General features: G+C 28.4%; 1 protein-coding gene across 3 annotated transcripts in view; it reads left to right on the top strand.

The window, feature by feature from the left end:
- The window catches only part of KaiR1D (Kainate-type ionotropic glutamate receptor subunit 1D), a 19718-nt gene extending 5672 nt beyond the window's left edge, over positions 1-14046 (top strand). Inside the window, exons 8-18 of one of the 3 annotated variants that reach the window (XM_024360524.2) lie at positions 532-684; positions 773-991; positions 3884-4090; positions 4676-4760; positions 5896-6034; positions 6979-7116; positions 8441-8639; positions 9902-10133; positions 10272-10387; positions 11145-11300; positions 13211-14046. In XM_024360524.2, the coding sequence (XP_024216292.1) occupies positions 532-684; positions 773-991; positions 3884-4090; positions 4676-4760; positions 5896-6034; positions 6979-7116; positions 8441-8639; positions 9902-10133; positions 10272-10387; positions 11145-11300; positions 13211-13384 (1818 nt within the window). In that variant the 3' untranslated portion in view covers positions 13385-14046. Of the gene's footprint in view, positions 1-531; positions 685-772; positions 992-3883; positions 4091-4675; positions 4761-5895; positions 6035-6503; positions 6642-6978; positions 7117-8440; positions 8640-9901; positions 10134-10271; positions 10388-11144; positions 11929-13210 lie in introns of those variants that run through there. The other 2 variants (XM_014433670.2, XM_014433671.2) reach the window with 2 other exon arrangements.
- Positions 14047-14278: the final 232 nt, after the last annotated feature.

Raw genomic sequence — 14278 nt, 5'->3', positions numbered from 1 at the left:
AGAGAGAGAGAGAGAGAGAGAGAGAGAGAGAGAGAGAGAGAGAGAGAGAGAGAGAGATTCATGACTATGGGTATGTTTTTTAAAAAAAAGCTATGCTGTGTTAGAAAGAATTGATATAGATTCGAGAGAAGTTAAAAGGCTGTTTAATAAATACAGTTTTTATATTTCTCCTATTTATTCCTAAAAATAATGTACAAACAGAAACAATTATTTTTATTAAATTTGGCTTATCTCATGATGATTCAGTACCAATTAGGTTCAGTTTATGTATATCTATTAGTTTAACAAAAGACCTATATGATTTTTGTAAAATTTATTAAATGGTGGAGTCTTAAAATTCATACGATTTGGTGCATTATTAAACAAAACACTTTAAGACCATTAAAAAAATTATGAGAAGCTAAACTGATTAGATTAAAAATATTTAGAGAGTTTTAAATGAGTCTCAAAAGTAAGTCTAGTTAATTGTGTCCTTATTCATGGTGGATTGGGAAGCCTATTATTGAATGAAGTTTGGCCATTTATTTACAGGCAGAAACTGCACTGATGTATGATGCAGTTCACCTTTTCGCAAAAGCACTCCATGACCTGGACAGCAGCCAGAGGATAGACATCAAACCACTGAGCTGTGATGCAGCAGACACTTGGTTACATGGTTACAGTCTCATTAACTACATGAAAATTGTAAGTAATCGTTCTTAATGCAGGAACTGTAAAATATGAAAATAATCATGTATTAATTTTATTTACAAACATTATTTGTACTTTGCAGGTTGAGATGAAAGGGCTAACTGGTGTTATAAAATTTGATAATCAAGGATTCCGATCTAATTTTGAACTTGATATTATAGAACTTACAAAAAATGGTCTTCAAAAAATTGGTTCTTGGAATTCAACAGAAGGAATTAATTTTACTAGGACTTACCATGAAATGATTCATCAAATTGTTGAAAATCTTACAAACAAAACCATGATTGTTACAACAATATTGGTCAGTTTTCTTTCATCAATTGTATTTATTTTAATTTAGTCTAAAAGGGATAAATGAAATAATATTCTGATAATGTTTTACCTTTTTAAAATTTAAAATATCCTTATGGTTCAACTAATTAATTTCAGAAAATTTTGAATGTTTCATTTTCAAAATTTATAAAATGAACAAAATTACTAACCTCATTGTATGATTTCAATAACTTCATTTTTGATTATTCACTGTGGTGTTCTAATATCTTAAGCAATAATTAGTCAATAAAACATTGACATATTATTGTTCATTCTTTTTCCCTCTAAATAAGCTAAAAAACTTTTAAAAACAGGTTCTGGCTTTACTTCAAGTTATTTTTGCATATATTTTTTTAAATTTTATAAATCAAACATTTGATTATCTTTCTGAAGTTTTTACATCATTTTCATCAAAAGATTTTCTGTTAATAGAGATATTTCTTCTATGCCACCTCTTGTTTCACTGTCAAGGTTTCCTATTATTTAATGCCAACTCTAGTTTCACTGTCAAGGTTTCCTATTATTTAATCCCAACTCTACATTACTTAAAGACAGTGGCTGTTGCATTTTAATTAAAGTACTCCCATATTTTTCAAAATTATTGCTGTCCTGGTAGGGTTGAGTTTGAGCAACTAGCCTTACTATTTTAGGTTAAAAAGGAAAAAAAAAATCAGCCATAGTTTCCCTAACTAATGCAGGAAATACCAAACCTTCTTCGCCATAGAAAAAACCCTTGTCAAGAAAAAATGTCCCCTTTTCTAGAAAAAATATCACCCTTGTCAAAAAAAGTGCCGACACAATTATTCTTAGAGAAGTTGAATATATAGGAAAGGAAGAAAAAACAGTAAATGCACCATATATTTTCTATTTTATTTATTCTTTCTTTTTTTTTGTAATATTTTTAGGAAGTGATGATGGCATGAGGCACCCTGTGCATATGCTTGGGTCACCCCTGGGTGACGAGGTACCCGTTTTGGGAACTAGGCAATATTTTTTTTTTTTTCCCCGATCCCTCTAAAACAGAAATAAAAGTGAATTAATAGGTGCATTACTTTGAAAAGAAAAGTAATTTGTGTTGGGTCTTACCTTTTACTACCTTTGGTATTTTAAGGTTACCTGTTATGTTTAATGTTATATATGAGCTATCCATTCTAAAAAGGAGCTATTTTAAGTCCGGAGGTGAGGGGCCTCCTCGTTCTATCACATAGAAGGTAAAATAAAAAAAACATTAATTAATAAAGGCAGTAGCTAATGGTGAAATAATAAGAAAAACAGTCAGAAATCGAACATAAAGAGAAGTGTGGGGGAGGGGGAGTGGGTGCATCAGTAGATGGAGTTATGAGGTGCTGTTAATAGGGTTTTTGGAACCTTTCCTGCCCTGCCACCTCGCAGGAAGAGGGGAAGGAGTGATAGACTGGAATACTGGATTGAAGGAAGCAGGGAGACTGTCAAAGAATTTAATGTGTCTCCGTGTGATGTGTTGTTTCTAACTGTAGTTTGTTATGAATGTGTATCATGTTACCTCTTTCCAGAAATGTCCCTCAACATATCTTCTGTAGTGTACTGTTTTGGTATTGTAGTGATTTCAAGGCTGTTGGGTAAAGATAGTGTAGTAGTGGTGCACCGTGTAGAAGTGATGGACTTAGTATTACTTTGTAGATGAGTAATTTGAGTCTGAGTGACAGCCCTGGTGAGTAGATGAGGTGTTTGAGTTGGTATGATGTTGATTTGAGATTTGTATTCTGTTCTGTATGTGTGCAGTGAAATATAGATGTGTTTGTAGTTTAATGCCTAGGTAGGTGAAATGTTTCTTGGTTTGTATTATCTGTTCGTTGAGTTTAGGTGCCCTTTTGGGAGTTTTCTTATATGAGAACGTGATGGCGTCTGTTTTTTGTGGATTTATGTGAATGTTTATGTCTCGTAGTTTGTTAGCAATGAGTTGGGCCGCTGCGGTGGCCTGGTCCATGCCTTGTCTGCATTCATGCTTGCCGAGTATATGGCTATGTCATCAGCATATACAGATATTTGAGCATCGTCAAATTTAGTCCCTTTAGACAGTTAGTTAAATTATTTCATGTAAAGTTCTTTTAATTCTTAATTTTTAACGTTTTCTTTTCTTTCATTGATCAGAGTAAAATGATGCATATTTGTTCAATCATATTTATTTATGTGTGTTCTCAACTACTATAGATAAACAATTACACATTCCTTTATGTTCTTATTAACTTGATACATAGCAGAGATAAAATGTGAAATAGTGAAATAACAATAAAATATTGTTATTTAAAATATATTACCACTTGACTTTAACTACAATAAAATAACTCAACGTTCTATGAATGTGCATTGCATTGTTATAAAAAAAGTCTAACACTTGTCAAAAAAAAAGATTTTATTAAAAAATTGTGTTTATGTTTTAATAATTATATTTTAATTCAATTAACAATTATAGGATAAACTTATTAATAATCCAATTCTCCATTTATTACTCATAAAATTACTTTCTATGATACATTTTCTCCAAAAAGTCAATTTCATAATTGTTTATTATTTTGACAAAGTTATGAGAGCACTTTGAAGTAAATTTAATCAGTAATAATTTCAGAATATAAAAGGATATTTAGGCCTAATGGTTGTCTAAACATTTCTAAATTACATATTTATTTCTAAGTCTAAATGTCCTACAAGTAGATAACCTAGCATAGACAAAATGATGATTTAGCCACTTATTACAAATGAGTTCTACTTATAAATTCAAAATTGTTTTAAAAATTAAATATTACAGTCAAATATTGCACCCTGGCATTCGGCTGTAATAATTTTCTAATAATATTCTAGCTTAATGGTAAAAATCATTAGAAATCAAATAATTCTGTTTCAGAGTGCACCATACTGTATGAGAAAAGACTCTAGTGACAAGTTGATTGGAAATGCTCAATATGAAGGCTACAGCATTGATCTGATTTATGAAATTTCAAGAATTCTCCATTTCAATTATCAGATTGTTCTTGTGCCTGATGGAAGGTACGGCTCATTCAACAAGGAGACAAGAGAGTGGGATGGAATGATCCGGGAGCTACTTGATCAGGTTACATCTGTTATATAGCTTATCTAAAATTTGATCAAGTTTAGTGACCAAAACGGTTTAAAGAATTTGTCTTTATTTTTTGGGTTATTAATATATGAAACCTTTGTTATATTCATGCCTTTACTCTATTTATTAGCTTTCCCATTAATAGTTTTTAATAAAATTTCAATATAATCTTTTACATAATTCATCTTTTTTTAAAAAATCTCAAAAGAGACGTTGATAATCAACTGATTTTATACCTTAATTTCAAAACCAACAATCTTCTAAAATGATGAAACCCACACCATAATTTTTTAAAAACAGAATTGAAAAATAATAAAAAATATATTACCTGCTCATATATATTCCAATTTGTGAAAATAGTTTTGTTTCTTCTAAAATTAGAGAACATCATTAATTCTAGAGTTCTAACCAACATGTATACCCTCATATTATAATTATTTTATTGTGGTATGTTGTACTGAAAATTTATTCTTCTAAATCATATAAAATTAATTGTTTATAATCCTGCATTCTATAAATGATCAACAGGTTATAGTGAAGATGACTTAAAAAAATTAATAACAAGTGAACTTTTTTTAGAGAGCTGACATAGCAATTGCTGACCTGACTATCACCTATGAAAGAGAACAAGCAGTGGATTTTACTATGCCTTTTATGAGTTTAGGTAAACCTTATTTTATTTATTTATTTATTTTGTATATACCTAAAGTTTTAAATAATTATAATAAAATATTTTATATACTTAAAAGTTCAATATTTTTATAAGGCCTAGGACTTAGTGGAAAATGGAGAGTTATATAAAATATTGTTTCTAGTAGAAACCATCATCATCATAAACTGAACTCCTCAAGTAACACTATATAGTGTTAGGTTATGATTTGTAGAATCTGGACCAGGTTTCTTATTCTTGGGTCAAATCTTTTCTTCTACTCCAATCTATCCCTCACTTGACGAACACTGTCTTCTCAGGAGGTCCGTTGTCTTCCTCTTGCTCTCCTTCCCTCAACATGGGTCTCGAAACTCATTGTGGCAATTCTTTCGTTATCCTCTCTAAGGAGGCATCTGAACAACCTTAGATTGTGCACCTCTAGCATGATCTTGGTTGGTTCACCTTTGAGACCAGCCTGTAAGATACTATTTTGGATCCTATCTTGTCACCTCCACCTATTGGCCACAGTCATTTTAGTTTTCCTAGTCACCTCTTTTTTGTCAAGAAAACTCCTCCAGAGCAAACGTAATGCTCTCCCAGCTGGTTCAATTCTCTGAGCCATTTCATCAATGTAACCATTTTAGTTTAAATAAGCACCTAGCTATTTGAAATTATCCACCTGCTGTATTCTCTACTATTTCTAGAGTTTTTTCATTATTCTATGGAGTTCCTTTTCAATCCGCTTATATTTGGTCTTCCCTGAGTTGATTTTTGTATTTTTTGGGGCTATATTTTCTTATAGGATGTTAATATAATATGGGAGGCCTCAGTCATTGATAGTTAGCAAGAAATGGTCATTAGAGAATACTAACTGCAATCTTATGGGTTGCAGGTTTCTGTGTCTAAATTGCAAATGTCTCATTTGTACTATAATTTTCCTCAGCATCAGATGCAACAATATTATGAAGAGGAATGAACTTAAACTAAAACCTTGTAATTTCAAATTCTTCTGAAATATGGCTGAGGACAAAATCAATAATATTTTCTCATAAGTAGAAGGACCATCAGCAACATAATAATTTATTTTTTACTTTTTAAAGATACTTTTATTACTTTTTACTTTGATAACATATGTTTTTCTTCCATTTAGGCATCAGTATCCTTTATAGAAAACCAATCAAGCAGCCTCCAAATTTATTTTCATTTCTATCACCGTTGTCGTTAGACGTTTGGATCTACATGGCTACAGCTTACTTGGGTGTATCTGTTCTACTTTTCATCCTTGCAAGGTAATGAGAAACTTGTATTAGTTTTGAATGTAGTTGAAATGTATTTCAAAACAATAACTTTAAGTTTATAATTAGGAAATGATAAATTTTCATACTAATAAATATAAAATCATTTTGAGTAAAGAGCAGTAAAAGACGAAGTTACAATAAAAAAATATTACAATATAAAAAAATCATTATAACTTTATGAATATTATTTTTTTTAAATCATCAGCTTATAGTAGGTAGTTAATAATCCTTTCTTGTGTAAATTGCAGCATTATTTTGACAAGCTCAGGATAAAAATGACTATATAAGATTTGTTTAAGTATTTTGGGTTTATAAGAAAAACCTTCTCATTCTATCATTTCATATAAGCCATTTTTAACTTAATTTTTAATAATTTAATTATTATTTGTTTTACAAAGGGTACAAATTTTTATTTCTGAACACTTCAATAGATGTTACTATTAGACTAAGATGTTGACAGATTCACACCTTACGAGTGGCAGAATCCTCATCCGTGCAACCCAAATCCAGATCACCTGGAAAACCAGTTCACCCTGCTCAACTGTATGTGGTTTGCCATTGGATCTCTTATGCAGCAAGGATGTGACTTTTTGCCAAAGTAAGACATTTTTGGTGTCTTTGTGAATCTCTTTAATTCAGTTGAGGCTTGCATTAATAATTTTTCACTAACATGTCTTCTTGTGATTTTGTCAATAATCATACAGAAAATCGCAATAATGGTATTTTATGAAAATTTTGTATAATGAAATTGGTATAAAATGGACAGATGCTGTACCTGAAGGTTTGATTCTTTATTTGGTAAAATTTAATGTTTTATCATTTTTTTAAATAAATCAGAGACTTTGCAGAGGGGTGAGAGAAACACAAAGACACCAATGTTGATAAAACCATTATTAACTGTTTAAAACGAGTTTCCTCGTCACATGTGTGTGCAGATTCAGTCCATATGAATGGGAGAATCTGCACCCATGGACGGATGGGTCTGGCCCTGTTGAGAATAAGTTTACTCTACCCAACTCTCTCTGGTTTACTATAGGATCTCTCATGCAACAAGGATCTGACATTGCTCCGAAGTGAGTTGATTTGTACATAATTTATTTTTTAATGCTAAAAGTTTTGCAATAATAGGAGACCGACTTTGAAGCTCTTGATGTAATGAATATTGCTTAATTTTGCTTTTTATCTAAACAAACTGATTATATTAAAGTTTTTTTTTTATTTTTTATTTAGACTAGAAAATTAGGAATGTCAAATTCACTTATTGTTTATATTGTTTACACCAAAATAAGGAGAAATAATTTGTAGATAAGTCGCTATATGTGAATAGTGGAGCAATGGAGCTTAGTGAAGAGGGTTCATAAATAACCTAGTTCAAATGCAGTATACAAATGTTTATTCAGAAATACTTATTAAGATTTGAGAGACAGTACTAAACTGTTGAGTATCAGAAATTATTGAAGGGATAAAACAAGTTGTTAGAGATCAAGTACTAACATGATTTCTCAAGCATAACATAACATTGAAAATCAAGCAAGTTTATCAAAAAGCACTCCCCCTATGCCTTTAAGGAATATTATGTGACCGATATATTTTGCTTTAACACGTTGGCTGTCGACTTTGACATAACTTGTAGTTTATATTCTTAAAATCATATTGTTAAATTACCTAATTAAACAATATGCAGATTATTCTTATTCAGAATAAAATTTTTAGGTTATAAAAAAAATTTACAGTACTGAACCCAAGATCGTACCAACTAGTTTGTTTGTTTTTTAATTAAAAAAACACTTCAAACACTTGGTTTTTTGAAGTTTTAGTTCAGAAACTTCCTAGTGCAAAACCTTGGAAGAGAACATAGAAGTGTATGTATCAAAAGTCAATGTTGTATTTGCTTCTTTCAGATAGGTAAAGAAAATGTTCCTTTTTCAAAAATTCACAAATTTAGAAACTTCTCTTCCACTTCTGGAACTCATTTTTCCCAATTGTGGCAAAAAAACAGAACGCTAGTTTAATGAAGTGGTTATAATTTTTATTTCTAAATAAATGATATTTAAAAAAAATTAAATAGTTACTGAAATAAATATTGAGTTTAACTATTCTTAAAATTTATAATTTAAATAAATTAATTTAATTTTTTTGTTGAAATTTATAAAACAATACAAACTCAAATTATTATGAACCAAATTTATATTCAATTATTTGTATAATTGGATCAATTCCTAGTTTTGAGAAATAAAACAGAGTAAAACATTTTTAGAATTAGTTAATTTTTATTCTTTTTCCAAATCATATTATATCAATCAACAATTTACCATTATTTTATGCTATAAATTTTATTTAAGACAAACTCTAAAACTAATTATCAATCAGATTAATTAAATGATGTTTCATAATTAGGGCTGTTTCAACAAGAATGGTCGCTGGAATGTGGTGGTTTTTCACCTTAATCATGATATCTTCATACACCGCTAATCTGGCAGCATTCCTCACTGTTGAAAGAATGGATTCTCCCATTGAAAGTGCTGAAGATCTGGCAAAACAAACTAAAATAAAATATGGTGCTCTCCAGGGTGGTTCAACTGTAGCATTTTTTAGGGTAGGTTTATTTTTAAATATTATAATAGCTAAGATTTGTATTTTGAAAGATAAATTATGTGTCAGTACAGTTTGTATTAATGTTTGATGATTTTAATTTCCTCCAAAGTTGTACTTATTTATCCTATCAGTGAGACTCAACAAATGAGACAAACAAAAAACAAGCAAACAATTAATTTTTGGAATATCAAAATATTCTGAATACCAATAATATTGGTATTTGGAGATTATTTTTTCCATAGTAAATTTAATTTTAATATGAACTTGGTGAATGACACAATCTTCCTTGTTTAAATATAACAATTTATTTCATTTACAACGACGTTTCGGGGTTATCCCCCATCTTCAGGTAGCTAAAAAACCAAATTCAACAAAATTTAAAAATATGCTAACATTACTACTATATCACATTATTCATTAAACTATTCATAAACCATTTACCTGATTAACTATTTTATATGTAATATATAATTAACTCCTTAATTTGTCTACATAATGTAATGTTGTAAGCATATGTTTAAATTTTGTTGAATTTGGTTTTTTAGCAACTTGAAGATGGGGGATAACCCCGAGACCTCGTTGTAAATGAAATAAATTGTTATATTTAAACAAGGAAGATTGTGTCATTCACCAAGTTCATATTAGTTCTATAAACTTTTCTAGAAGTAGAAGATCATTAATTTAAAAATTTAAATTTAATTTTTATTAAAATTTTATATCCCTAAGTATTTAATATGATACTGTAAATTTAAAAAAAATACAAACTGGTTAGAAATATGTCTTAGGCTATGATCATATAAATATACATTATTTTATCTGATGTGGTTATTTTTTTATGGAATTTACTGAAACAAGTTTTTCCATCATACGTGATTTCTTTATAAAAATCTTATGATATGGGCAGAGAAAGTTTTAATTTTTGAATGAAAATAAAAGTACTGAAATAATTCATGACTGAATTGTAAATGATAATATTTGTCTTTTACAAGCTTTTTGATTGTTAGACTTTATGTGTATTGTTATAATTTACTCCCTATTTTTAAAAATAGGTGACCAAAATATTTTTCAAAGATCCTGCTGCTGAAGTTTCAGAATATTTTGTTGAACAATTCCTACTAACTTCACAAAATTTGTATATAAATCTTTTTAAAAAAATACAAATTATGTTTATATATATACATGTATGTATACATATATCTATATGTTTACTCATACATTTAGACAAACACATGACACATGAAATTCTATAATAATATTTTTCAGGACTCCAACTTTTCTACTTATCAAAGAATGTGGTCATTTATGGAGTCTGCTAGACCTAGCGTATTCACCGATTCAAATTCAGATGGTGTTGAGAGGGTGATTAAAGGAAAAGGAAATTATGCTTTCTTGATGGAGTCTACAAGCATTGAGTATGTTATAGAAAGAAACTGTGATCTAACACAAATTGGAGGCCTTCTTGATTCAAAGGGCTATGGAATCGCAATGCCACCAAGTATATATTATTTTCTGGCATTCTTATGTTTATTTACAGTGTGATTGAAAAAGTTATTTATTTTGAATATTAAAATGAGATAAATAAAAAGAAAATAGAAAGTACTCAAGTTTTGAAAATATTTATTATGCTTATTAGATTCTCCATACCGAACTGCTATAAGTAGTGCTGTCCTCAAACTCCAAGAAGAAGGAAAGCTGCATATTCTCAAAACAAAATGGTGGAAAGAAAAACGTGGAGGTGGAGCTTGTAGAGTAAGAATTTGAAACGTTTTCCATACTAATCCTACAAAAAATTTATTTTGTATGTTAATTATTCTTAAAATTCAAGTAGGGATATTTTTTTTGTTGCTTGAATTATAATCTCATTTAATATTGCTCAGTTTCCAAAAAAAAAAGAAAATATACAATGTTAATTCCTCCTCTTATACTTCATTATAAGGAACAAAAATTATATAGAGCCCTCCAAAACTAGATTGACTGTTTGATAAAGGTACAAATCCTTAGGTTGAACACACCTTTTTCCCTTCACATTGGTGTTTGGTGCAACTAAATCCCTCCAATACAGATAACTTTATGTTGCTTTAAAATGTGTATCTGATTCATTATTTATATGGACTTTTTAAATCACTCTTTCATAAAAACAATGGGTCACAAAGGCACATTGCTCATGTCGTACTTATAATATGGGGAAGTAGTTAAACACAGTAGTTGCCACTCAACCATTTAAGTAAATAGTGAGAAAGCCGTTTAATTTCCAAATTCATAATAGAAAAAATGAAAATTTAATGATCTATTATTTTGATTGTAAAAATGAAATACTCTATTGTATATAGAGCAAAATAAATTGAATTACAGTAGAAACTTAATTTTAAATAGTCAGTTCAAACTAAATGCAATGGAATTAAAGAAATTAGATAACTCATATAAACCTGCTATTTACTTAAATAATAATGATTGAAATTTAGTTTTAAAATTTAAGAATATCAATAACTTGTCTTATTTTACCAAGGATGATGCATTGAAAAGTAGCAGTGCAGCAAATGAACTTGGACTGGCCAATGTTGGAGGAGTGTTTGTGGTGCTGATGGGTGGAATGGGAGTGGCTTGCGTAATTGCTGTCTGTGAGTTTGTCTGGAAGTCACGCAAGGTCGCAGTTGAAGAGAGGGTGAGCAGCCCCCTTACTTGACCACTAACCCCCGACCTTGGTGATACACCAAATTGAACACCCATTCTTGCCTAATTATAGTTCATTTTAATTTATGAGGCAGTTCTGACTGAAATTACATGTCATGCTCAAATATCATGTGTTTTTAAGAGTTTTATAACCCTTTGTATGCTTTTCTAAGAAGACTTATTTTGTATTTTTGCTAATGTTGGTCGATTTCAGTGAAAGATTTCCATATTTTAATTTAAAAATGCATTATATAAACTTGAATATTCTTAATATTAAAGATTATGGTTTTGTATAAGATCAGAATTACTTTGTCTTGATCTAAATCTATTTCAGAAACAGAATCCATCTTTTTTTATCAAAATCTTTAACCTTCCCTTCCTTAAAAGATTGTTAATATTACCAATGATCATTAACTCTTTTTGAAATAACTTGAAATATTTTCCATTATTTATTGTATATATTTGTTTCAGTTAATTTTACTAACAATAAGAAAATAATAATTTCTTTATTTTTTTAAACAAGGATTATCTAATTTAATTTTGTGATAAAAATCAGATAAGTTAAATTTTTCAAAAGAGCTGCATTATAAATTTTTAGAAGTAGGTAATTTAATTATGTAACGGCAAGTATGCCAAAAAAATTATGTAAATAAATTTTTGTATATATTTTGTTAGCTGCTTATAGTTAACAATTAAAACATAAAAGCATTTTATTTGATTTGGCAATATATTAAGTTCAAAAAGTTGTCAAATTTGATTTGAATTAAAATTAGATTCATTTTATATAATAATAATAATTTATCTCTAGATTTACGAAACAGATTCTAAATTATAATATTTTAATTTTTAGCGCCAAAATCATTTTCCTATAAACTCAAATTTTGGTGTACTTCAATATTTAAAAAAATATATGTACAATATGTCTGTAAACCTAATTTTAACTATATTTTACAATTTATGAAGTGGTGATAAATGTGACAAACTTTTTCATTTTTTCTACTAAGTTGTAAACCATCTTTTGTGCTCAAAACAAATAAAATTTTTTTTAATAATAAAAGTTTATAAATATGATAATGTACGGCTATGTTAATAAATAATTATATTTACATGCATGAAGAGTGCAGGAAAAAAATTTATGTTACTTTTTTGAGCTATTATATATTTGTTATTTATATAAAAAATGGCTACGGCGCTTAGTGTATTGCGGATTTTTTTTGTTTCTGCTTGCTGGGACTTTAAACAGGAGGTAAGATGTTTTATATTCAGTAATGTGCCTTAAAAAGCATGCTTCATATTTTCTTTATTCTTTTTCTTTTATTTAAAAACATGGATTAATCCATTTTGATATAAAAAATATTTTCATGTTTTTTAAATTAATGCTGATGTTTTAGTCCAACTATGGGATCATATTCAGGGTTAAAGCAATTTGTAAAAGCTAATTTATCACAGTAACTGGATATATCATAGTTGTATTTCGTACAGGAACTGTAGCATATTCATGTACAGACCCTATATCCTCTATGCTCATTCGTATCCAGTTCCACATGGAAACATTGGTTTTGATGAAAACAAAAATTATTGTTAATTTTTTATGATATATAATTTAAATTATGAATTTTAATTTATTTTTTTATGGCAATATTGACTGATTCATTAACTTGTATATAATAAGTTTTTACTAATGCAGTTGTCTACTACACATTACTTCTAAAAATATTTACAGGAAATACTTTACCAATCTGATGGCTCCTCTGTCCAAAATTAACTAACTAAAACTAAAGCTACAGGTCTTCGAGGGCTGGTTAAAAAAATGTTATATTACTTGCCAAACTTACAAAAATATTAAACAATAATTAAATTTAAAATTCTGAATAGAATTAATGAAAATATATTTTTTTTTAGGCTTCATTTTGTACTGGAATGGCCTCAGAGATAAGAAATGCTATCCACTGTAAGAATAATGACCCAACCAAGGAGGCACTAGAGAGTAAAACCCCTGAAAAAAAGGACGTTCCTGTATTTCTCCCCCAGGGAACTTATTCACAATATGGTTTCCTGTCTAATGGCCCGTTGTAAAGCTAAACATTATTTAAATTATTGGATCAGTGGCAACTGTATATATTTATTTATGTATCTTTTGCAAAATAATATAGAATCATTTGTAAATTCCTCCCTTTATCATTAATACAATAATGTATCAATTAATTTAGTGTTTTTTGTAAATTTTGTATATAAAAGTTTTTAATTATTGATTACTCCAGAATTTTAGAAAAACGTTATTATATGTATAAATGATTTTTATGTATAATATACAGTCATATCTCTGTATATTGAACTCAAAGGTTCCTTAAAAAAATTAAATTTACAGAAAATTCCAATTTTTCATTACTGACACACAATTGCTTAGTTGTACATACTATCTATAAACAATGATACCTTATTCTTCTAGGGTAGAAAAAAAAATATTAAATAGAAAAAGAGATATGGGTGTATAATTTCTTTTTAAAAAATTTACACATTATATTTAATTGCAGATTCTTTACAGAGAACTTTCATAAAAATATGTACTAAGATTAAGATATAGATAAAGTGTCAATTGATAGTGATATATTTTAAGTAATTCTGTTTTTCGTGTAATATATTTCTTTTTATTCATAGCCAAAAATGCATATTAATAAATATTTAATTTATAAATGATAATAATTTTATTTTTAAAAAAAGCATTGTATAATGTTTTTATGACACATACAAATTTTTACTATTTGGAAGTTCAATATACATGGGTTACATTTATATAGTTTAATTTGATTTAATGGAACCAATGTAATTAAGAGATAAAGTGTATATATTTATGTCAGTATAAAAAAACTGTCTTATTTATCCTAAATAAAACTATATTACATGTACATACTTGTGTAATGTTGAAATGAACTTAATAACTAAACAAATTTTTTTAATAATCATTGTCGT

Source organism: Halyomorpha halys, unplaced genomic scaffold, assembly GCF_000696795.3.
Source record: "Halyomorpha halys isolate HHAL.00 unplaced genomic scaffold, Hhal_1.1 Scaffold1240.1, whole genome shotgun sequence".
Taxonomy (NCBI): domain Eukaryota; kingdom Metazoa; phylum Arthropoda; class Insecta; order Hemiptera; family Pentatomidae; genus Halyomorpha; species Halyomorpha halys.
The sequence above is the reverse complement of the archived record's forward strand: the minus strand, read 5'-3'. Positions and strand labels throughout refer to the sequence as shown.